This window comes from Amyelois transitella, chromosome Z (assembly GCF_032362555.1).
Source record: "Amyelois transitella isolate CPQ chromosome Z, ilAmyTran1.1, whole genome shotgun sequence".
NCBI lineage: Eukaryota > Metazoa > Arthropoda > Insecta > Lepidoptera > Pyralidae > Amyelois > Amyelois transitella.
The window spans coordinates 6,956,746-6,981,650 of NC_083535.1; the positions used below are offsets into that span (position 1 = coordinate 6,956,746).

General features: G+C 33.5%; 1 protein-coding gene across 3 annotated transcripts; it reads right to left on the minus strand.

Moving 5' to 3' along the window:
- Positions 1–3,047: 3,047 nt before the first annotated feature.
- LOC106133832 (ras-specific guanine nucleotide-releasing factor RalGPS1) lies at positions 3,048–24,471 on the minus strand. 3 transcript variants are annotated; one of them, XM_060953519.1, is made up of 12 exons: positions 24,419–24,471; positions 23,772–23,867; positions 23,354–23,490; positions 22,686–22,965; positions 22,338–22,501; positions 22,109–22,251; positions 21,600–21,810; positions 21,102–21,311; positions 15,577–15,714; positions 14,388–14,552; positions 12,228–12,362; positions 3,048–11,712 (listed from the first exon to the last, which is right to left on the minus strand). In XM_060953519.1, the coding sequence occupies exons 2-12, from the start codon at positions 23,820–23,822 to the stop codon at positions 11,610–11,612; spliced, it is 1,737 nt and encodes a 578-aa protein (XP_060809502.1). In that variant the 5' UTR covers positions 23,823–23,867; positions 24,419–24,471; the 3' UTR covers positions 3,048–11,609. The 3 variants fall into 3 exon arrangements, with proteins under 3 accessions (XP_060809502.1, XP_013189125.1, XP_060809503.1); XM_013333671.2 differs by having other exon boundaries at positions 24,323–24,447; XM_060953520.1 differs by lacking the exon at positions 24,419–24,471 and adding an exon at positions 23,968–24,114.
- Positions 24,472–24,905: the final 434 nt, after the last annotated feature.

Genomic DNA, 24,905 nt, shown 5'->3' on the forward strand with positions numbered 1-24,905 from the left:
GTAACAACAAGGACGAGACATATTACAAAAATAATTTCCAGAATAAAATTAATATACCTTCCTAAATCATTTACGTTGGTCTTTTACGAACGAAAGTAAAAGTACTGTTTAACATCTACGAAAAGCTACGAAGTTGCTACGAAAAGGCTACGATTAACTACGAAAGTCCGAGATGCATTGGAGATGTTTCTAGCGAAAACTTATCCAATATCAAACTACTCGCTTCCACAGAAATTATTCCTTACATTTTCAACAATACTTGTTTTGGATGGCGATTTCACTTCCGTGATAAATTTATTAATAAAAATAAAATTTTTATATTCGTTTCCATTAGTTTTTACTTTACGTATTCCATACAAAAAAATAAAGGTACCTACAACTATTTTGATATTAAAAATTGATAGTCTAAGAATGCTTAGTTTTAATTAAATAAAAGGTAACTCTAAGGTTCGTCTGAAGATAGACCTCATAATGTTATTATTATACATATTTTAGTTGTCTTCAGACTTCGTAACTTTCTTTCTGATCTTTGTGTATTCCAAGTTGCTTCCCCGCGACTTCGAAAGCATTTTTTTTTTTCAACGCTGATACCTTTATAATTATACGAGCCTTTAAGAGCAATCCACATGAAATTATTTTGAGTACCTAATGTTCCTATTTATTTTAATTGCTTTAACAAAACAATAAATTATACAAATAAACTGCATAAAAATAATAAAAGAATAAGGTGAACTTATCCCATTAAGGATTTATATCCTGGCAATACCCAAATCAATCTAGTTTTCCCACATGAACATCGTAGGTAATGGATACAAATTGCGTGTGTGTACCCATCTCTCATGACACCAGTTTAGCTTACTCTAGCTTGAGCTTTCCTCTTACGTAAACCTACTGCCGGCTAGTTTCCACGGATTTGGAAATCGCTACGTTGAAAGCTGCTGTAATGTGTTCCCAGACTAGAACTAATACTCGATAGTAAACACCCGACCGAGCGTTGGCAAACATCAGCTTGGAGTATTGATATGTCGGCTTTGGATACATAATATTTATACGAGTACATATACCGCTCTCAACATATAGGTACGACGTCGCTATCTCTTCGCTAAAACAGCAGAAAATTATAGTTTATTCCAATTTGGTCATCTGGGTGATCAAATTCCACATTACAAACATTTTGTTTGCATATTATAAGAACCTAAATCGGCCTAGAGTCAATTCACTAATTTGAAGATTACCTCACTACCTTTTCCCTCACTCTAAGAGCATCGATCAGTAATCTTAGGTGCTGCGGTAAGATTCGAACTTGTGTACCTTTGAATTTTAATGCACTACCTACTTGTATTGTTCCTCCTGATATGATGTGATCCTTATATACCTCGTTATTTTCGTGTATTCTCTTATTATTGTGCAATCATCTTGGATCTTCTTACCTCGTTGCTGCTAAAGTGATTTTTTATAATTTTAGTGTAAAACAATTCCACGAGCGGAGTAACGAATAAATGAAATAAAAGTTAATTCCATAACGTTCACTGTAGAACAAGTACTTATTAATTAAAATGTTATAAAGCTCCGACGTAAACTCTAGTCACTACCCAACTTATTCGCTGAGACTTTTCCAATTAACGCTAGACGATAAGTCTCCTGTAAGTTGCCGAAGATTGCAAGGCGTTTGGTATCACCGAGTCACATTTAAGGCTTGAAATATTACTTTAGTTTCTGTCGCAAAATATTAATTTCATTTGGGACAGATCTTTCTCCTTGAACTTACGCGACTGCAAATAAGAATATTTGTATTAAATTCCGATTTTCTTGAATAATATTATAAATGCAAAAGTAAGTTTTTAAGTTACCTCTTCGGACAAATCGCTGCGAAATTTTACTAACATAAAGTGTAGAGTATCTTAAAGACAAATACGTGGACGGAGTCGCGGGCGAAAATGATACATAAAGTGCAAAAATTTAATACAACCAAGTAGCTTTACGTAGTTGAAATTCTTTTCCGATTCGACCTTCAACGCAGACATTCTCAGAATGTGCGGGACAAGGTTCCTGATAACTGTGCGAAGGTCGTCACAAGGACGGCTTGGTCCTGCAGGTAAGTATCTTCAAGGACTCTTTAACTTCGCGCAATCTCCGTATATAGGTACCGGAAATACAGGTTCATTCATAAGATGTGTTTGTTAAAAAAAGGATTTGATTTTTGTTACGTTTTCACAGAAACAGCGGAGCAAATGCAAATATGAATCCTATTTTCCTCGTGGACCAACTGATATGCACAACTAATTATGCCGTTCCATTGTGTTCCTATTAACTAACCTAACGAAATACATCTACAGTGTCAAATAGTTGTGCCACTCCTGATGAGTATTCCTAATAATAATAGCGAATAATAAAAATGTAACAAAACAAAATTCACACAAAAGAAGCCAGTCTTGTCAATGCTGGTTTGAGACGAATGCACAAAATAAGCACACCTCAGACGCAAACCGCTATTCTTAAATCGTAAATGTAGGTCGACGGAGAGGGTCAGATTAATTTCTGCAGACGTTGCAACATGTTTCGGATTTGGCAAATTCAGTGAAGTGCGTTCAACAAGTCAAAGTTACATTTTCACATATTTGTCAGCTAATACTCCGACAGCGAACTAAAATATATTTGTATGAAATACACGAATCGTTCCGCCCTGTTACACAAATTATGAAGGCTATGTAGGCCACCACGGCGCTTTCGGTACAGAGGCGCAGCTGTGGAGCTGTGACTATACAGTGTATACTTACGTATGACTTGTTGTGTTGATTTGATCACGACTTATAGGTTGAATGGTTTTTTGTTACCTCTCGATGGATAATCGATTTGGGAACTTGGTAGGTAAGTAGTTGCTTAAAATGTTGGGGAAAACTCCTTCTTAGTTCGCACAAAGCAAACTTTTTGTATGTATGGTCAAAATGCAACACAACTAGTAAATCTTGATGAAAAATGTGTAGAAGTAGAAGGATAAAGAAACCAAAAAAATCATGTATTTGATAATATTTTTTATTGAACACGAGAGCACAGAGTGCCATATATATAGTTACAAAGCTCAATATCATTTTATTGCTGCTATATAGGGAAGCTTTTAACAATGTGTATGTACTTCAGCGATACTGATAGTTATTATTTTTAGTTACATCAGCTTACTTTCCCTAGTTAACCAAGATTACTTTTAAGTGCAAATAATATCCTAAATACAAAATGTATAATAATTACAAATCATTTAATTAATTGATTGATAAATATGAGATACACATTATGCCAATTCACACATTGATTTCATAATAATATAGTTAACTTATATTTGCAATAATACAAAAAAATAATTACTTGAAACACTTGCGTAATTACTATATAGGACAATTTTAACATCAGTCGAATACATTAGCCTCAGCATATCTAACTAGTTTTAATCTATATAATTAAGAATTTTAACACATAGCTTTGGTTAAACGCATATATAATAAATAACAGAGAGCAGTATCGTAAATAAACATAATTGAGAATTTGTAACTGCAATGAAATACTTTTTGTTTCACTCATAAGGAGGTTTTAAAGTTTCACGGTCAACGAATATTCAAAATTTCAGCACTACTCAGCACCGCTAAATAATACTTATAAAAAGCATAATAAAGGAGTTAATAGATAAGACTAAAACGTCACTTTATCCCTAGAGCCACATTGTACCATTACACAAGCCAATTATATTCAAGTAATAAATAATGACTTCGTACAACATAGCGAATCAAATTGACTTTATTCGTTGACTACATTCACAAAAATAAACGTTTTAGTGAGCATTAAAGTGTTTTATCTATTTTGCTATTTTAATGAATAGATTTTTTTGTTTTATAAAATTCGAGTAAGAATAAATTCCCTTATCGCGAATTATTGCTTACAATATCAAAGTATGTGATCCATCGACACGATATGTCATTCATACAGTAAAGGCATCACTTATTATAGACGCTAAAAATTTGTACGAAACATTTAATACCACTCTGAAAGCTAATTAAGGCAAGATCTTATACGACATAATAGCAGACAAATAAGATTTTTATTTTATCCGACTAGAAGAATTCCCCTTGAATAAATCCCTAAGATATGAGCAAAATGACTGGCAACTTCTAGTTTCTAGAAAAAACATATAAGCCCGGAACAAACTAAGTTGTATAAACATTCCGACGCTCTGCTACAAAGGAACCTGTAGAGCGAACTGCAAACTATAGAAGCCTGAGTACCACTCCTTTCAATCCATATCAAGCGCAAATAGCACTTCGGAGGTGAGAATCTGAGGAGCGCCTTTGATACTCAGGGATGCGTACTGATAGTATTGTTTACTTACACTCTTACGAAAGTTGTTCAATGCAAGTTGCATTGAGCGACGTACAATTTTTATAATAAAATTTCATGCAACTAGTAAATAACCTCATATATATTATCCGCCCATGTATTTGAAAAAACAATCCCATCTTTTCCTAAAAGTAACGGTAAGCCAAATTTCATGATGAAATACGTAAATGTACAAGTATAAACCAAAACCGGGTTCATGCGCGTTTTCTAGTTTATTCTGAATGCCATTTAGAAGAAATACTTAGAAAACGATTTAAATGAATTTTCTACAATTCTCTTAATAATTTATTTATTGTATATTTATTAGGTATCTTAAAGACGACCTTACCTCAGTTCGTGTTTTATCAGTAACACAAGTTTAACCTTTCCATAGAAAACTATTGTGTACAACGATACAAAAGTAGTTTACAGGCTAGGTCAGATGATGTCGTTCTAAGCCAATTAATCAAAGTAGCAAAATTCAACGGCTTCGCTGACCCTTCTATTTTGTTAGATCCTTAGCATTAACTGTTAACCAAACATGAATGCATGGAAATTGAAAAAATAAATGTGTTTCTTTACATATTCAAATATTTCTTAATTACTTTTTGTGTTTTTGACTAATGGTAGAGACAATATCGTATTCACAACGTTGAGAGTGGAGAAAGCACGTATCATTCGAATACTGTGCTTAGTGTTAGTGTTCGTTGTTTGCGCCACAACCTCAAGTAAGACTAAAGTTTCATAATTTGCAATAGTAACATTGGATGAACAAGGTATTTTAATAAAATGTGTTTATTCCCGGATCTCCATAATGAATTCACCGAAAAAAAAAACTCAACGCAAATTCACCGGCAGCGGACGAGATAAATTTATGGTAAACACTCAGCGGACGTAGTAACAATCGCAAGCTGACAGCTAATGAGAGTTATTAATCGAATTAGTAGTTGATGGTGGCCGCTTCAAAATAAACGGACGATGCTCGCCTCGCATTCCTGGTACCGCCGGCGGAAATTCACAGCGGAAGTGCAGCACCGCGCCACCTCGATAACGGCCACTTACAGCGAAAACCAGCTTGTATTTATGACCAACCATTTATATTTTAAACCAACATTTTTAATATTTTACATCAAACAGATTAACTATGTTGACTTAGTGTATTTTACTAACTTGTTTGTGTTTTACACTAAATGGCGTCGTTTACCCTTGTCTCACCAGGAGGACCATGGGTAAAGGACACAAAAAATGTTAATCTGCCTTAAATCGCGACTGATTTCACATCGGAAATTACGTAGGTATTTTAAAATTATTTTCTTGTTTTAATAATTACATGAATCACCCTTACCAAGAAAAGGGCAGTTGTTAAGAACGTATCTAGTTTATATGTATCTACATTACATGCATTACATTTAATGTCATTATTTTTTGTCTATTTATATTTTTTTGCCTTTCTGACTAAACTGCCGACATATACAAAGACGACATTCATTATCTCTTAGTTCGGTCTAATGTATTCTATCCAGGCAATATAGTCAACGTCCAAACATATAAAAATCGTTATCTTTATGAAGTCAGAGTTAGTATTTACGGAAGTCTTTGATTACAATAAGCAATAAAGATTTCATTTCATTTCAATTTAAAAGTATAATGTCAATATATGTCAATTGAAATAGTTCAAATATAATATTTGCTTTAATAAACGAATCAAACGTTTATTATTTTCGCACCATGGTCAAAAGGCGCATCTCGGTCTCCTCTCCATTTAGGTGAGGATGTAGGTAAACGGGATTTGAGCCAGGAGAAGAATAAACGTATCTAGCGTTTTTTCTATATGAATATTATATATTGTATCGTCTTAAATATCTACAAATTCGCGAAGTCACCGAAGGCAGGCGTGGTGAAGCAAAACTGCTTTAGTATATAAATAGAATTCGGATGAATATAATACCATAGAAGTGCAAGTACTGGTGAATGTGTCGTGGCAACTCCTGATTGTTAGAAACATTAGTCGCCATATCGATTTTATCTTGCTTGGCATGTTTTATTTTATTTTACAGTGTTAGAACTGCACAAAAAAAATTTGTGTTATGCCATAAAGAAAAGATAAGTTAATTATTCTTATAGTTCCAAGTGCAATATGACATTTCTTTTGTTTTATATTATTCAGATTAATATATTTTTACAAAAAATACCCAATCATATTAAATCGCCAGTAGCAAATTTTTCTGAAAATTAACCAGATATTATCACTTTAATGTATTAAATCAAACGTATATATAATCTGGGCGACTAATATTTTGTTCGATAAATTTATCTTGATAATAGGATATTTAAATCAAATACATACTTAATACGTGCCTGCTCGAGGCAGCCGTCATATGCAGTTATCCAATTAACAATACTGGCAACAAGGTTTATTGACTAAAAATTTTAGGTTCCAAATAGAATCAATAAAAGCAATTAATTGCAACGAGGCGATTATTATAACTAAGGATAAGATTTTGAATGTAATGGATTATGCATTTGATTGCATACGTCGTCACAACGATGTTCCATTTTACGAACCACAAGAGTACGCCCGCGGCTTCGCCCTCGTAAACCGAATAATCCCTTTAATAATCCGTTCAGAATTTCGGTATTTCTTCTCTTAATGCACACCAATGCCACATGAGGAACATACATGACAAATTTCAAACCTCTAGACTTCACGGTCTCTTTTATATATTTAGTTGCGAAATTAGGCCTTGCAAATAAGGTATTTCCCCAGCACATCAATTCACGATAAAAATATATTTTAGTATTTCAAATATTCGCAAAACTGCATTATTCGCATAACTGCAATTATGGGAAACTTTAATAATACAAAAAAAAAATAAAAAAATAAACAAAGTGAATATGTTTATTATATTTTTATTTTCGTGAAGAAGTTAACGTTGTTAGAATATGCTATATCATACCCATCAAATTTGAAATAGTATGTATGGGTTGCGATTGAAGTGATCAGTGCAGTTTCATTTGTTGCTCAGTTATACTAAATATTGCACTTCTTTTTATTAAAATTTCTATTTTAATTCAATTTCGCCAAAGATGTACCAATAAACATCAAAGCAGTGCCACCGCATTAAGAATTTTTTAATGTTTCATTCAAACCTTCGAATTTTAAGATTATTATATATCCTACACCTTCTCGCAATTAATAAAATGTACCTATGTAGAAATTCAGAAAAGAGATTTTTAAATCTTGACTTAAATCTTTAAAACTAGGTTCTTAAAGTCAGATAACGTAACGTTCGTGCCTCTAAACGTTAACTTTAAGTACTTATAAAAAGAAAACTAAATTAAAATGTTAACTTTGTTTCTGCATATAACGGACCAAGTGCGTGTAGGGATCGCGAACCGGGGGTTACAGACTTGCATCATTGCTCTACTAAAAAGAACTAGGTTGGACAAATCCAACTTTGCCTCTCAATTCCAGGACAAGGTTTATAAAACTGCAAAAAAGTTTGTAAAAGGAACAGCGCTGTTTTGAGAGACTTGTACCCATAATAATGTAATAGTATTTGTGTTTAATATTAATAACCGAGTAGGTAGATACCCTACGTAGTTTTCTTAATTATGTGGAGTGTCAATAAAATGTAAAGATTTTTTTGCTGATTTTTTTAACAATTTTTTAATGAAAATTGCAACACCACCATAAGAATGGGCCAAATAAACACAAATGTTTTCTGCAAAATACTAATTTTCCTAATCACCTTACATGCAGATAAAGCTTCATCGATAAAGCATCTGTGAAGCTTTCATGACTTTAAGCATCCTGTAGGCGAAACCATCTGTTCGTAAGAGAAGTTAGCGGCATTAAATTTTCATTCAAGGTTCTATAAATCATTCGGAGTATATTAATTTCAAATGAAATAAATATTGAGAGAAAATTGATTGAAAACTAAGACAGAAAAATTGAGAATACATGTTGGTTAGGGTGTCCCTTATATGACAAAAAAAATTTTTTTTTGGAATTTTGAAATGCATACCCTCTATATTTTTTACTAATGCTATAAGATACTTAAATATAAAATTTTATCAATCTAGCATAACTGCAACCAATGCCGACCGAGCTTCAAAGTTTAGTAAAAAACGTGTTTCCTTCTAAAATTTCGGTCTGCTGTAAAATCACTATAAATGCAATGGATGAAGTGAATGAAAATAAAAAAATAAATTAATAGAACATGAATCTTTAATTAAAAACATAAATTAATAACAATCACTCAGGGTAACTTCATTTTAGAGTAGTTTTTTTACAGTCCGGATACAATTTTCTATGTTCCTGGACACAGCGCAGTAAGAACTGTTATTGTTCTTCTTCAACCGTGATAAGTCCGTTATAATCTTGCAATTATTTAACAGCCCTTTCAGCAGTATCATTTACAACTCCCAAATAACTTTTTTTAGCTTCCAGAAAAGCAGAATTGTTATTCCAAGAAGATGCAACTTTCTTTAGAAAACTGTTGTCGATCTGCAGTCGCGATAAAAATTGTGTGCTCTTTTCCGATACGAAATCATCCAGTGTTTTGTCTGAAAAAAGTAGAAATCAGTAAAATAAAAATTCAACAACAATTTAAAAAAAATAACAAAATGTTTATTTAAATTACAAAATAACTTTTGAGTCAGTTTTTCCTTCGACGGGTCATGCTAAAATCTGAGTTTTTGTCCTTGTTGAAGTTGGCAATAATTTTCTTCTTAGTTTGGTTATAAACTTCATCATCACATAGTAAAGAATGACTGTCTCTTCACATAAGTACTACAAGTGATGGCTGGACTTGCTTAAAGCTTAAGATGTTGTTGCGTCAACGTTTTCGTACTCTTTTAACATGTGCTTTGGGCGCCACTGTAAGTACTCGTACATTTGAACATCCGGCAAGCTGAGTATAGAATTCAAGATCTGTTCTTCGTCTGAATCTCCCAGACTTTCTAAGGAATTTATGGTGGAAGTAGATGCAACAACTAGTGATTCTCTTTGTCTTACAATTCTTGCCTCTTCTTCCAATCGTCGTTGTCCAGATCTTCCTTTTTTTTCCGCCAATTTTTTATCTACACCACCTAAGCATCCCGGGCGACCTGGAACTCTCTGTTTCATTAAAAAATATTTATGTCCCTCTATTTTCATTCTCTCAAAAGCATCAGCATATCAAACAAATTATCAAGCTTAATTTCGAATTGCTCTCACGGCTCTGAAACGTTACCTGAGTTTTCTTACAATTTTTTTGCAACTTTCTCCAAACATGATACTGATGATGATGTTTCTTCACGCAGTTCGGAAATACCCTTGTTAGAATTCTTGCATTTTCTCACTATATGATGCACTCTTTAATCACAAAATTTGCAATTTCACTAACAGTCAATTTAACCTAACGAATATTGTAAAATAGGACTGTGAGAACTCTTGTCGATTAAATGGTAATTTTGCACCATTTATTTGGTAGCTAGGCAATCCGATAAGAAAAATATTTTGTTTATCACCCGTTATTCCACCGACATGTTAAGCCCTAAAAATGGAGCACTAATAGTTTTAAAAAATTACTTAGGAAATGGCAAATAAAACTGGTAGTTACAAGTCACAGCGCAGTACGTTGCGCAACTTGTATAGAAAAGTTTAAATAGCAAGTCGGCACGGGTTATCGTTTATAAATTGAACTAATATTTTTTTCTAGACAATATAGGGTTATTACGAAACTTTTAAGAAGGTATGCGTAAAAAAATATCGAACTTGAAATTTAAGGGACACCCTAATGTTGGTATTTTAAGTACAAAAAATATTTCAAAGGGTTTTATATCAATACAGAGTAATTGGATCCACATGTCCAACTCTAAAGGCACTCCAATTAATTTGGTTTTGCTGTTTTTGCTTTGAGGGATTACTGCTATACGATAGCGCCGCAGAAATAGGAGTTTTTACTTATATTTGTAACAGCAAAAATTATACTTGATAAAAGTAATAGTAATAGTAAGATTCGACAAAGATTTTTTTATGATTTTTTTTAATTATACAAGAGATATTTTGTTTTTTTTTGTTTATTTTCTTGTAATTAAAATTGCAAGAAATTGTTAAGGTTCACATCAGTTATTTAGCTCACTTTTATTTAAAAGAATATATTACTTTCTTCCACTTCGCGTCATTTGCCAACTCCAATGAATTGAATTGAACTGAACTCACTGATACTTTCATCGTACTCCATCTTACATCGTTCACTTACGTCACAAGCTCTTTTTTCTTGATATCACTACCAAAACGATATCTTTCTTATTTTATAATTTAAATAAGAAAAATTTGTCACTATTTGAATCTCGGTTCTATCATTAAGCCAAATAGCTGAACGTGGCCATTCAGTCTTTTCAAGACTGTTGGCTCTGTCTACCCCGCAAGGGATATAGACGTGATCATATGTATGTATGTATGTTTATAATTTACTTACCTTTGGTTGTTGTAAATTTCAATTTGATCGAGTGAATTAATTCAGCTCATTTTCTCTCACCTACGGATATAAAGGAATACATGATTCATCATAATTTTGTAGCCAAAAGCCTATTAGTACCAAGTCAAACTAATAGAAGTAAATCTCAATAGAGAAAAGTCAGCTCAGGTCCTCGACACTAAAAACAAGACCTTATGAGAAAATGTGATGCTATTTATTGTATCTATGTACCTACTAACTAAAAAAATATTGTTCGGTGGATTGAGTATACATGTCCAGTCCATATTATTTCTTAAATAACGCACATCATATCTAAAAAAGAAGTTTAATAGTCCTACCTAATGATAGCTTTTATTTTCCATCTTCCTCTACTTGTGATTCGTGTTATCTTAACGTGATGTATTTGTTACAGTTTAAAATTTATGGGTCTAATCTCAACACATTTTGTGACAAACGATAGAATAATATCCGTTCTCTATATTTACAATACAAATAGTGCGTTACATTACTATAAGTACTAAAGTATAATTACAAATAATATTAAACTGTTTAAAATTTGTTCAAATCCAGACTTGCATTTAATAAAAATAAAATATGCAGTCAAAATGCGACACAATCAATTCGAGATTGAATCAGATCACAAAGTAACTAAATTAAGACCGTCATGTGAAACCAATATAAGCTTATCTCGCTTTGTGTACAGATCTGACTGAGATGCAAGATCAGCTTATAATGGTCTTCGTGTGACAGACTATGCGGTCACCGGAGCACGCGCACATGTTATTCGAACGACATCAAGTTGGCCGGCAGCGGCTTTACCAATTTATACGAGACGTTTTCTATTAACGATACCCATTCCTTAGCTTCCAACTCCGTAACGGTCCTGAAACAAAGTGCTTCACATTACTCCATCTATCACTATGGTCTAACAAACTAGATAATACCTAGTATATAAAACTAATAGGCACGGCAAAGATACGTGAATAAACAAAGGTGACAGACATATTATTGTAATAAATCATATAATTATTGTAAATTCGCTGTTTAGTTATTATTAATATAATTACATAGTTTATATCAGAATTTGCGGCAAATTTTGTGAAATGAAGTACCACTTGGTAATAAGATGAAGTGTGCTGCGCATCTTCAATTAAGGTACTAAAGCGGTGATAGTAGGAAGATTTTCAATTACTCTAACACTTTTACCCGCGGCTTCACTCCCATCGGTACGTCCAGGTGTAAAAATAACCTTTATTATTCCTAAAGGTTTAGTCTATCTCTGTGTTTATTCATTAAAAAATAAAAATCAAAGATTCAAATTACAAACTTCTTTATAATTAAAGGCTCATTTTTTGCGGTCAAAATGTGTTAAGTAAAAAGTTTTTTTCATTGACTTACTTGAACTTGTAGAGAGTGCCGGCGTGATGGTTGACCAACTGGAAGGCCAGGGCGGAGTGGCCGTCCCGCGCGGCCGCCCAGCCCTCTAGCGGCAACATTTTGCAACGTTCTATGCGAAAGTCGCTGCGATTTGTACTGCAAAAAAGGAATAATTTATTGTCCGTCATCTGTCAGAGACTAACGAATGAGAGGATTTATAAGAAAGGAAATCGATTTAGAAACCATATTTCATTAACATCATGCCACGTGTTTCGTCCACAATATGCGTGCATTCAGTCAATCTTTTGAAAACCAATTGTTAATGAGTGATTGGCTGACAGCCCAAATGTTTCTTATGTGATCTAGGGGCGCACCAAAAGGAATTAATGTGATATTTCGGTCACGCGGGCAAAGCCGCGGGCGTTCTCCAGTTTGATCACAGAACTCAGACTCAGACACAACGGGAAAAGGCTTATATGCCGATAACTAATGGTGATGTAAAGGAGATGGCCGGACTCACTATTGTTTATGACATGGCAAAAGATATCTCCATGAACACATACATAATAAATATCACGTTTCTCTCTTACGGGGTAAACAGAGACGACAGTAACAAAAATATGAGTCATATTTCAGCTGGATTATTTAGACCGAATCAATTGTAACAAATGTCCATATAAAAAAATATATATTACAGAATAATTATGTTTCCGGTTTAATTTTTTCAATTACAGCTGTGTTTGGTTGGTCGTTGCCATAGCTGGCAGGAATTCAATGACATCACTTAATAATGAATCATGGAATAATAAAACCTTGCTATCGGCAAATATAAAGAAAATTGCTAAGGAATCTTAACTAGGACGCGCTTGTTACGGTAAATTAGAGAGCACTCGAGCTATTAGCAGAAGCAGCCTTCCTTTATTTACTTAGTTCCACAATCGGAAATTCATTATCATCATATTACATAGTTATTACAGGATTTGTTAATAACTTTTACGTTCTATATGGGTAGAACTAATGGTGTAGAAAACATTTGAAACTCTTTATCATTTCAGAATTGAATCATAAAAACAAAAATATGTAATAAAAACTTCACAACTTAATAAAGAGCAAACTGTTTCCATTCACGAATACCTTCCACTATCAAACAACGTGGTAATGAATGAAAACCAGTTTACGTATACGTAATTGCCACACTAACAAGTTGCAGTGTAGCCGGAGAGTTGCGGACTCTCGTTTACTCGTGAAACTAACGTATGCAGATAGAAATGTAAATTTTGATGGAAGTTATAAACGGCATTAGTGCAGTTTCCGCGAGTTGGTTCATTCAGCGCCAGTTTGTCCATTCAGACAAACAGCGCCGAGTCAGCAAACTTTATGAAAATGACAATTTTTCTTTCTATCTATCTCATCGCGGGTAAATTGCGTATACTGATTGTCTAAATCGGATTGTATAGATCGGCTAACGACTTGATATTCAATCACAAAGGTTTTTTTTAGTTTTGTGCAACACACTACCTTCGTCACTCCTAACACACTGCCCTCGTAGTATGGTACGCAGGACGCCGTAATTATCGCGCGAAAAACTATCGCTGTCCCGTTACAGGTTATAATCAAAAGTGAAACAGCGATAAAAACGGCATTTCGCGTGTCATGCTTTAGGGGCTAGCGGTAGAATATTATACACATACATACATAAATCACGCCTCTTTCCCGAAGGGGTAGGCAGAGACCACTTCTTTCCACTTGCCACGATTCCTGCATACTTCTTTCGCTACATCCACATTCATAACTCTCTTCGTGGAAGCTCGTCGGTTTCGGATACTCTTGACCTTTTACTAGAACGTCTCGATTTGATCAAGGTACGTTCGTCTAGGTCTTCCCACTCCAACAGTCCCAATCACACTGCCTTTGTGTATTTGCTTAGTCAACCTGCTTTCCTGCATCCTCTCGACATGACCAAACCATCTAGCATTCCCTTTTCTATTCCTGTCACAACACAACATTCCCTTATCACACTGCTTCTTATCCTCACTCACTCAATTTTACACCTGTCATTCTCGTAAGCGCTCTCATTTCCACCGCGTTTATTCCACTTTCGTAATATTATAAAAATTGTTACACTTAAAGTATACGCTGTAAATATATATATTTATTTGAATTAACACTTCTTGTACTGACCCTTTGAATGACTTAGATGCATAAAATACGAGGATGTTCCCAGAGATTTGCAACCAATATCTCTGCCACGACGAGAGTGATATCTTTCTGCCGTCCTTCAAGATTGTTTTTCTTCGAACGAATCCCTCGTATTCACAATCGATCTCTTCCGCTTTCGATAAATCACTGGAAATAGTCATGTTTTAAATAAAAAGGAACATAAACATTAGTACCACAACCAGCCAAACAAAGCCAGACCTAGTCTAGCTGGATACACCAGGGGGCACAGATTTTATAGGGAGTAACATGCTCAGGGATGGAAAATAAGGCCGACCAGCCGCAACCAGTCGACCGCAATCGACCGACTTATAGCCAATATAGGAATTGAGGCAGACGGGTATTGCAACGGAGGAGAGCGTTGATGTGTTGCGTCTTTCCTTCTTTCTTATTTTCTAATTCTTCTTTTAATGGTTCGTTATCAGTTTTATTTATGTTTTAATAAAAAAAAACTATTAAAAACAAGAACTTTCAATTAGAGAAGCTTATTATTTACGTAACATATACATCTACCAGTCACTTAAATCTACTAAATGCCATATTCAGTAGTTTTTAAGTATATTACAAATAAAAAAAAACCGGCCAAGTGCGAGTCGGACTCGTGCACCAAAAGATCCTTAAATATTTATTTTTTATGTTCACTTTTCTACCCGTTTATTAAAAACCGACCAAAAAATTGCTTAAAAATAACATATGTTGTATGGGTAGATCTTTAGTAATTAGTGGAAGTTAATATTCTGCGAATTTTTTAGCGTTTAGCCTGTTACCGTTATTAATATTGAGCAAAGAAAGAACGTAACGTAACGTAACGTTGATTGTACAGGGACACCCCATTTTTATATTTTAAAAACGTCAAATCCTAGAAACCCGTAAAAAGACAGTCAGTCTTCTTCCTGCAAAGTTAATCCCTGATACCTCACTCCTCCGGAGAGGAGCACTTTGACTATGGTTCTGATTTCAGTGTCATCTTTATACACGAAGCGAGTCCGGTCCAGTCTTACCCCCGCCACCTTTACAGAGAAACCTAACCTTTATTAAATCATGGTAAAAGCTGCATTTTATGAATGCCCTTGATCGTCTGTAACGACTTCCATTTCATTTTAAAGTTTCCACGCGGCACTTTTCTCTTTGTCAATATGGGTATATTACTTACCCACGAGGCAATGACTGTGACATCTTATCGCAGGCCACAGAGCCGGGCGACTCCAATAACGTGTCGTCCAACAGGTTCACAGACCCAGCCGGCGTCTTTTCATCCATCTTCTCGTCTGTGTGACTTTTGCCAAATATGCTGTAATTCATAAAACGTGTTATTATTCAAAAATAAAAAAATATGTGAGTGATATTTAACTTAATTACTCTTTTCAAACATCTATGTATTTAGCTGATAATAGTAGTAGAAGAGACTAGACTAGACTGTATTTTGAGAAAGTAATTATTATTAAAACTGAATAAAAGCCTATATAAACCTACATATCGAGAACTAAATAAATATCTCTGCAACATTCTTGCAAAATTACGTTATTTATTTTTAACAAACTCAAGTTATCTTTCTCTTAGCATTAACAATAACAATAGTCTTTCTTCTAATAATAAAAAAACAAAATAATTTTTGCGGCTAGCTGAATATCTAACCAAAGTCTTGTTGTATAAAATCATCATCATGGTACTGAATTTTGTCCTAATTGCGTCGTCACTGAGTGGACTCGAAATCCACCCACAACCACAGACCAAGAGTTGGACGAGGAGGGATTTCTTAATTACAATGAGGTAAGAGTGGGGTAAGATTTCGTTATCACAATTAACTACTGCCAGCCTAAAAAGGATCGTGGATTAAGTTCCCAAAATATACACATTTCCCTCCCTACAATATATGACTGGACTACTCAATAATTGACGTGTTTGGAATCGTCTTTTCGATGTGCCCGGATGCAGTAAAAGTGCACCTTAATGTGCGAAATCACACAATATGCATCCTTCATACATTTGGTGGCATGGTTAAAAGCAATACATGTATATGTTGAGGTATTTATTATTATTCTAATATATTACTTATTTTACAACAAGAAGTAAGGAAAAGTATGCATTTGTAAAAACAGAATTTCTCTTAATCGGACAATAATTATAGGTTAAGTACAGACACATTTCATAAGCGCAATTCTTTACAAAATAATGTTCTAATATAATTTATTGTACAGAGCACTGTACATTTTCTGGCTGATCTAATTGTATTAAAAACTAATTCAGTCGTAATTATAACCAAACAAAGCGACATTTGTACAAAGCAAGAGAATATTTATTACTTACAAGCCCGATCTACCCATGACTTCCTCATACATGGAGTGCACACTAGGTTATATTTTATAAAATTATACGTGTTTTAACAAAATCGTTAGCATACAATTGGAAAGTTATTTCATTTAAATGCCTTTATGTCTAATACATTTTGCACTAGAGAACAGTAACATTTTATTTACTTATATAACTTACCGTGGACAAAATACAAATTATTTAATATTAAAAATTCTATTATTTCAAGCTTAAATCTCTATCTACGCAAAACACACGTAAGTATAATACCGATAAGCCTGGCGTTTCCATGGAACAATATAAAAATAATGTCCAAAACTCGATAGTAATATAATTGCATATTTACATATTAATACATAAATATTATTGTTCAAACAAAATTAATAGAAGGTATAATACGAGGGCGACACTGAAAGTTTTTATAACTGGCCATTTGTTATTTATATAATAAAAAAATGAATTCGGATTTAAATAATGGAACTCTTTAGCAATAATAATGAGTATAAATTTCATTCCATTGTCATTATTTTTTGTAATTTGGCGGCAAAGTGAAAATAATTCGTGCCAAAAATATGAATTTAACGTGAGAAAATTTTCGTGCAATGATTTTTTATGACTTTCGGTGTAAGTTAACTCAACAAGAAAATTACAATAGACTTCGATTGGCCTTTCATAATGAAGCCCCATCTCATGCCACTGTTTACAACTGGTTCAATGAATTTAAGCGTGGTCGGTCTAATCTCACCGATGATCTGCGTGAGGGACGCCCTTCTACGGCGACGACTAAAGAAAACATCAGTGTTGTGCGGCGTATGATAGAGGCTGACAAAAGAGTTACCTATCAGCAGATTCGGACAAATCTAGGCATTGGTATGAGCCAAATTCATAAAATCCTCCATGAACATTTAGAGGTCAGGAAGCTTTGTGCCCGGTGGATACCCCATAATTTGACTGAGGCCCAAAAACTCCGCCGTGTTAATTGGTGCCGTGATATGATTGAAAAATTTAACGGAGGTGACTCAAATGACGAATTCGACATACTTACGGGTGACGAAAGCTGGATTTATTGTTATGATCCAGAAACTAAAAGGCAGTCGGCCCAGTGGGAGTTTCCGTTCGAGGAGTTGCCCACAAAAGCGAAAAGAGGTCGAAGTGTGGGAAAAAAGATGGTGGCTTCGTTCTTCGGAAGGACAGGCCATTAAGTAACAATTGTTTTAGAGGATCAAAAAACAGTTAATGCAGAGTGGTACACTTGTCTTTAAAAAAGTTCGGGAGAAACGACCTCGCAGCAGAATCCTCCTTCGTCACGACAACGCCTCGGCGCACACCGCCAGGCGAACCATCGACTTTTTAGAGACATCAAATGTGGAATTACTGGGTCACCCGCCATACAGCCCCGACCTTGCACCTTGCGATTTCTATTTATTCCCCAAAATAAAAGAAAAACTTCGCGGTAAACGTTTTGTGAACGCTGAGGAAGCAGTCGCTGCTTTTGAAAGGGCCGTCGAAGAGACACCTAAGGAAGAGTGGGCAAGGTGCTTCTCCCAATGGTTCCATCGGATGCAGCGATGTATTGACGTAACACTATTTTGAAAAGATATAATTAAACTAATATTATAGTAGAATGCTCAGTTTTTGACTTTCTAAAAACATTTAGTTTGACCCTCGTAGGTACATTATCATAAAACAAAAAAATCTGTTTTCTTGACTCTTTCGAGACTCAAAATTTATTAATTATATTCTAATGCTTCTTTACTTATAGATAGTGAATAATGAGCTTGTGTATATTTTATATCTTCAAAAGAGGGATGGGATGCTATCATAAATTTTGCACACGTTCTCGGAGGAAAAGAGAGGGAAAGAGGCGCGATTTATGTAAGTATGCGCTCATAAATCGCTATGTTCATTGACATGGTTCGATTAGTTTCCACTACTTAATGGTTTATCCACGAACAAGTTGTAAAAGCGCCCATAGTCATATTCCCATGACCGAGAAGAACAAGTAGAACTCTCTTCTATATCTTTTAAAAATACCGTGTTACTTATTATAAGTGCCTAATCAAAATTATTAAGTACTTTAATGATATGATTCATCCATTAGTTATATTTCTTATTAGTGGAAATAACAAATGTCTCAAAACCAAAAATAATCTTAGAATGAAGCTCTAAAAATGCTAAGTACCGTTGCAGTCAATTACTGAGGAGTAAATAAATTCAGGAGAGAATCATACTTTGCTCAATTCGAATTTGCCGTCACTTCACTATACAAAAGTTATAGCTTCATGTGATATCTATCGTTCACCTAATAAATAATTTTATGTGCTTGAGCTACCACAGAAACATGCTTTTTTGCAAATCCCAAACTGCGAACTGACAATGCAATCGAAAATGCGCCATAATGAAATAGTTACCGCCGAATTAAATATCGTCGAAAGACATGAATGGTTATTGGTCACCTATATTTTCAAGATTTTACTATTAATAGAAAGGTACTGAATCATAGGAGAGTGAATTTAGGAAACTGAAAAGACCTGAAGATTCATCATCAAATTGTGACTGGATACAACCGAAAACATTCACAAAATCTAATACGAATTTTATCGCCTCAAAATAAACAAAAAGTCTATTTATGTATAATATATCAATATCTAAATTTTATAAAGCTATACGCAATCGACGTTACTACATCTGCTCTGAATTTTGTGTAGAGCTTAAAAAGCTATGTAACCAAAATTGTATTTTTTGTAAAAAATTCATATGCACTATTATTATACCAAGTTGAAGCGCAACCAAATGTATATTTGTTCAAAATAAAAATTACTCTAACTTATTAATCAAAGAAGGCATATTGAGACTCGATTCATGTATAAAATTAACTCAAGTTCATACTTGCGTTTTAATTTTATACATATATAATTATACCTACCTTAGTATGAGACCATGCACATTCCAATTTGCATATGTTATATCAAGGTGCCTTCTTAAGAGGGCGTACACAGTTCAGTGTTGCCCAACAAATCAAAATAAAATTCTTAGTAATAGCGATAATAATTTAAAAAAATAACCCAACAACTATTATAAGTCATGTGTTTGATGAATTTGTTAATTCTTTCTTATCCTTATTCCATATTATAATTCGTCTGGTAAACCATACTCAAGAATTTTGCCATCAGAAAAGTTGAATTCTATTCCTCAACTTTAATAATATCATTTTCTAATTCTTTCGTAGTAAATGTCAAATAAAAAATACTTTTGTTTGTTAATCTCTTTCCTCAGCGATAACACGAAAAATCATCGAATCACGATAAAGAAACAAATACTTTACGTTTTGTACAATTCAACGTTATTGAGCTTATAACATTTTAATTTATTGTGGCTATTTCAGAAAGTTTCAATTTAATTTGTTAGAAGCAACACTGAGTTCTTAATACGCCCCCTTAATTACTATTCATAATCACGATTGAGCACAAAGCATGCTTGTACATCATTTTGCTGTCGTTAGTTTCAACAGAAGCCATGATTACGAAAAGGTCAAGAAACTTGAGATATAATCGTTAACAAATACTTATTTTTTACCCTCCTTGCGTTCCCTTCCCTCCTATAGTAACACCTCTAAAATTACGTGTCACTTTATAAGTATAAAGTTATACATATTAAGTAGCCCCAGTACCTATTTAGAATATGATATACCTTGTACAAATGTTAAAAAAATATGTAATTACAACATATACAGCTTAAAATACAATTAGCGCCACATTGATATACTAAAATTATCACAAAACGAAGCGCATTTGTTCTTGACCTTTTCATCAATGTCTCCTGTCAATACGACCATCCAGCATACTTTACGTCATCTACGTAATACCACAATACAAGCCATCGTGACCATCAACCAATATAATTCACTCACCCCACACCAAAATTGACCTTGTGAAAATTTCTTGGCAAGCTGGCACTACGAAACCTATGTACCCGACCGCAACGAGAAAAATATATATTTTACACAATTACAAAGGTAAATATATAACTTAAAACATTATAATCGCTTAAACTAAAACTCAGTAAATTTTTTCACGAAATACATTTATAAAAATAACAAGTACATGATGGATAATGTAATAATACGAAGATATAAATAATTTTAATGAAGTCAATCAAGTTCAATCTATACCATCACTTTCAAAAAGTCGGCGATCGCATTATCATTATTATAAATCCAATACTATATTATTTTCATAAGGTTAAAAGTAAGTTATAGTTAAAACTATTTCATTAGAGTTTAAAAAAAAACAGTGAACAAAATACATAATTACTAAATGGAATGTTAGTAACAGGGTATTATGTTATTAGAAAACAGTAGATACGTACTTGGAGCCAAGTGAACGGCATTTGCGATGGGTCGGTATAAACTTGGACTGCTGGTAGGTCCCTTGCAACCGCAATGAGCCTGAGCCCAGTCTGTGGGAAGGTGATAGTGTGAAGGGTGTGGACGTCCCGGCTGGGATAACTTCTTTCACGGATTCCTTGGAACCTGTACAACTACCGACTGGCGATGGAGGCTCAAGCTTCTTGGATAATCTACATAGAAATCAAAAATAATATTATCACACTAAAACTAAAGAAAAATTACGTAATGACAAAAAACTTGGAGAACACAGTCAAACACAATGTATAAAATAAAGATAAAAAAAATTAAATATTAAAAGGTTTAACATCCTTTATGAAAATTTTGTCTTATAAAATATCTTTTATGTTATAATGGATGATTCGACCAGTTTTATTGCAGCATCATCATGTGATGAGAGTTTGATTGCCAAGTTCAAGTAATTCTTGATAAATAATTTTAATATGTACTAATATGCTTACTTGTATTGATCATCTTCAACAAATTTTTGCAGCTCCTCGATATAGCGAACACTATTCAAGTAATCAGCTACATGCGGCAAAGGAGCAATGTCATATTCCGAGGTCTGGTACCTGACGACAGCCTTTAGCACCACAGCCATCTTCGATATCCTGTGTGGGGAGCCTTCGGGATGAGCTATAGATATGTATGTGAGATCTGTCAAAAATAAACCTAAAAACAACAGTGACTTTTATTTATTTATATGGAAAGCTTACACCATTCACTTATTAAGGAAATACATTTTTCCAAACTGGATGGACAGAATCAGCTTTATAAGTTGCTAGTGTTCCCAACAATTAACAATAATGTTACAAGCAAAGACAACATTCTTTAAGTAGAATAATTATATTTAAAACTGATCCTTTAATGCAATGAATAAGCTTCAAGCCCAGAAGACCATAATTTTGTTATTATTTAAAAATATTTTATAAGGAAAACCTCACAATGTTGCTGATTGAGTTTATCTTACCAAGATAAGGTATACAAGGCAAGGATATAGACTTTAAATATTCTCTCAGTGCATTCCAGTTATCCTTCTCTCCAAATAACTCTGCAAGCTTATCAAACTGCTGCTTATCCTTTTTTGATAAACATGCCCATGTTTTAGTTAACCTATAAAAAACAAAACAAAGTATGTATAGAGATGATTTACATGGCTTTCATTCAAAATGTTGTAAAGACTAAAAGTAACTACTAACCTGTATATACTAGCACTATGCAGTGCTGAAATTACTGCAAAGAGAGAATGTAAATTGTTAAGATCATGTAGCTTTTTGGCTACTTTTATAAAATGTGTCATAGTTTCAGCCCTTGATTTTGGAGTTTGCCCATTTAATATCTCTTGCACAGTCCAAAAGCTGACCTAAAATCATTCAAAATGACAGAATTAATTGCAGAATAAAGCTAAATTAAAGTTAATTTTAGTAAAACCAATTTATTTTAACAACAATTTTGCCTATCAATAGTCTTTATATTCAATTCTCCATTATATCTTATAAAGTGAAAAATAATGAACTAAAGTAGAATCAATAAAAAAAAAAAATTACCCTATTGAATCGCTTAGTGAATGCAACTACATTGGGTGCAACAGTCAACTTGTTTGATTTGTTCCAGCCACAAGTAGTCAGTTCTTCAGGTTTAATTGATTTAAAACATGGCAAGTCCAGCAGGGTAAGTTGGTTGGCAATATCTTCAGGTGTCAGCCTCAGTGCTGAGCGCACTACTTTGTCCCAAGTTTGGTTAAGGGATGATGCTCCAGCTGGCAAGCTGCTGGTTTTGTACTGGTAAAGTGGATCACTCTGTCGATTGGTTCCAGAATCTCCATGGCTAAAACCAATAGAATTTTTTAACTTATAACTATCTTATAAAAAAAAAATTTTGAAACCATCTTATAGCAAGGGTAGACTTTGGTTGGGCTACACTTGTATGAGAAAAAAATACTGGTTCAAGTCTCATTAAGTTGCCTATAAAAGACATACTCTTAGAAACAATTATTCAATAAATTATAAGTTAAAATTCCTCAGTACTCCACGGCATTCACATGCTAAATAGCAGCTGTAGTAATAAAAGAATGCTCATTAAATTTCCTGTAAAAATTTATTGAGAGATGATAACAAAGGAACGTAACATTGTTTTTTAGTGTGATTTAACAGTATCAAAGAAGTGGATGATATCCACAAACACATGCATCCCAAATATTAGGAAAAAGACGTACGCATAATTATAATAACAGGCACAGTCATCCTTCGGGTACGATATAGACTGGCTGTTTAATGGCACATTCGACAGTTTCTTATTATTTTGTTTAAAAGATGGCTTTTCATCAAGCGGCCAGCTTTCTTCCTCTTCATGCTGAAAAAATTAATGTAAAAAATAAGGTAAAATTTTAATCATTTTTATATTTTTACATGTACAATATTATTATTTAAAGAACTTTACAAAGGAAAACTTTGATGTGATAAGCCATATTCAGACAACCTATGTACATTTTTTCTTGTTTTTATTATTCCTTTATGTCTTCTGTGTAGATGAATTGGTAAATAAATAAACAGTGTAAACCAAAGTCACATTGCCACCAAGTTACTAAGATAATTAAAAGTAAACACTGAGGAAATAAGAAAAAAACAACTTACTTCAACAATGCTGAGGACTGCCAGACTGTCACTCAAAATATCCCGCGGCATCTCGACCCAATGTGCAACATAGTTTTATAAATTTACTGAAGTCACCTAAAAGACATAGCAAAATTAGGCAATGAAGAATCTAATTGTAAATAAACAATGCACTATCTCTTTTCTTGATAAATAATATGATCAATTAACTAATTACCTTAACAATAAAGACATGACTGTACACAAGAATCAACTAGGCCCCAAATAAGGACAAAAATAATGAAGAACACGGACATCGTCAAATATGATTATCTATAATGTTTGGAATGGATTGCAAATTATTAATTTTACCGTAAATTGAATTGCAGTATTAACAGTTTTTCGCATAATGTCATGTGCCTAGTAGTATGTTACTTATTATTTGTAACAAATTAAATTAGCGACACATTGTAGAAATATGACCTTCTATCGATTGTTTACTTCTAAGAGAAAAGTTTTACACATCTTTGTCAAATCGAAAGTCTTATAATACGCCAGTCAACCTTCGTATAATGTCTTTTACAATTACTCACCCGGTTATTTAAACACAAATATAAACTTGAATTAAATTCAATAGGTTTATATCAAAATTAGTTATTAAAACAATAAAGTGATAGGTAATTAGGTACCTTTAATGGCGATGGCGGCGCCACCCACATTATGTAGATACCTACTTAAATTCATCATCTGACTATGACAGCTGTCTAACTAACATTTTTTTATTTTTTTGGTCATAGTCGTAAAGACGCACCCCAACGTGGAAATATGAAAATCTATTTTTTTAATTGAATAAAAACATCTTTGCTTTTCGTCTCGTTAGATAAATTTCAGTTATTAATTTCTGTTAAGGTACTTAGACTATGGCATGATTAAATTTAATTTTAAGTTTCTACTGAAAATATCTGATATAAAGGTGAGTGGAACCTTTTTGGTAGCATATAAGTTAGAATAAGATTTTTAAGTTATGTTTACTGGTATTTTATGTTCCAAAAAAACAATTTATTTCTTTCTTCTAATTTAACAGAGATCATTTAAATGATCTAACAAAGCTTAGGTATCAACATCATCTCATCATCATCATCAACATCAAGACTTAGAGTAGAGAGTACCGTGCGC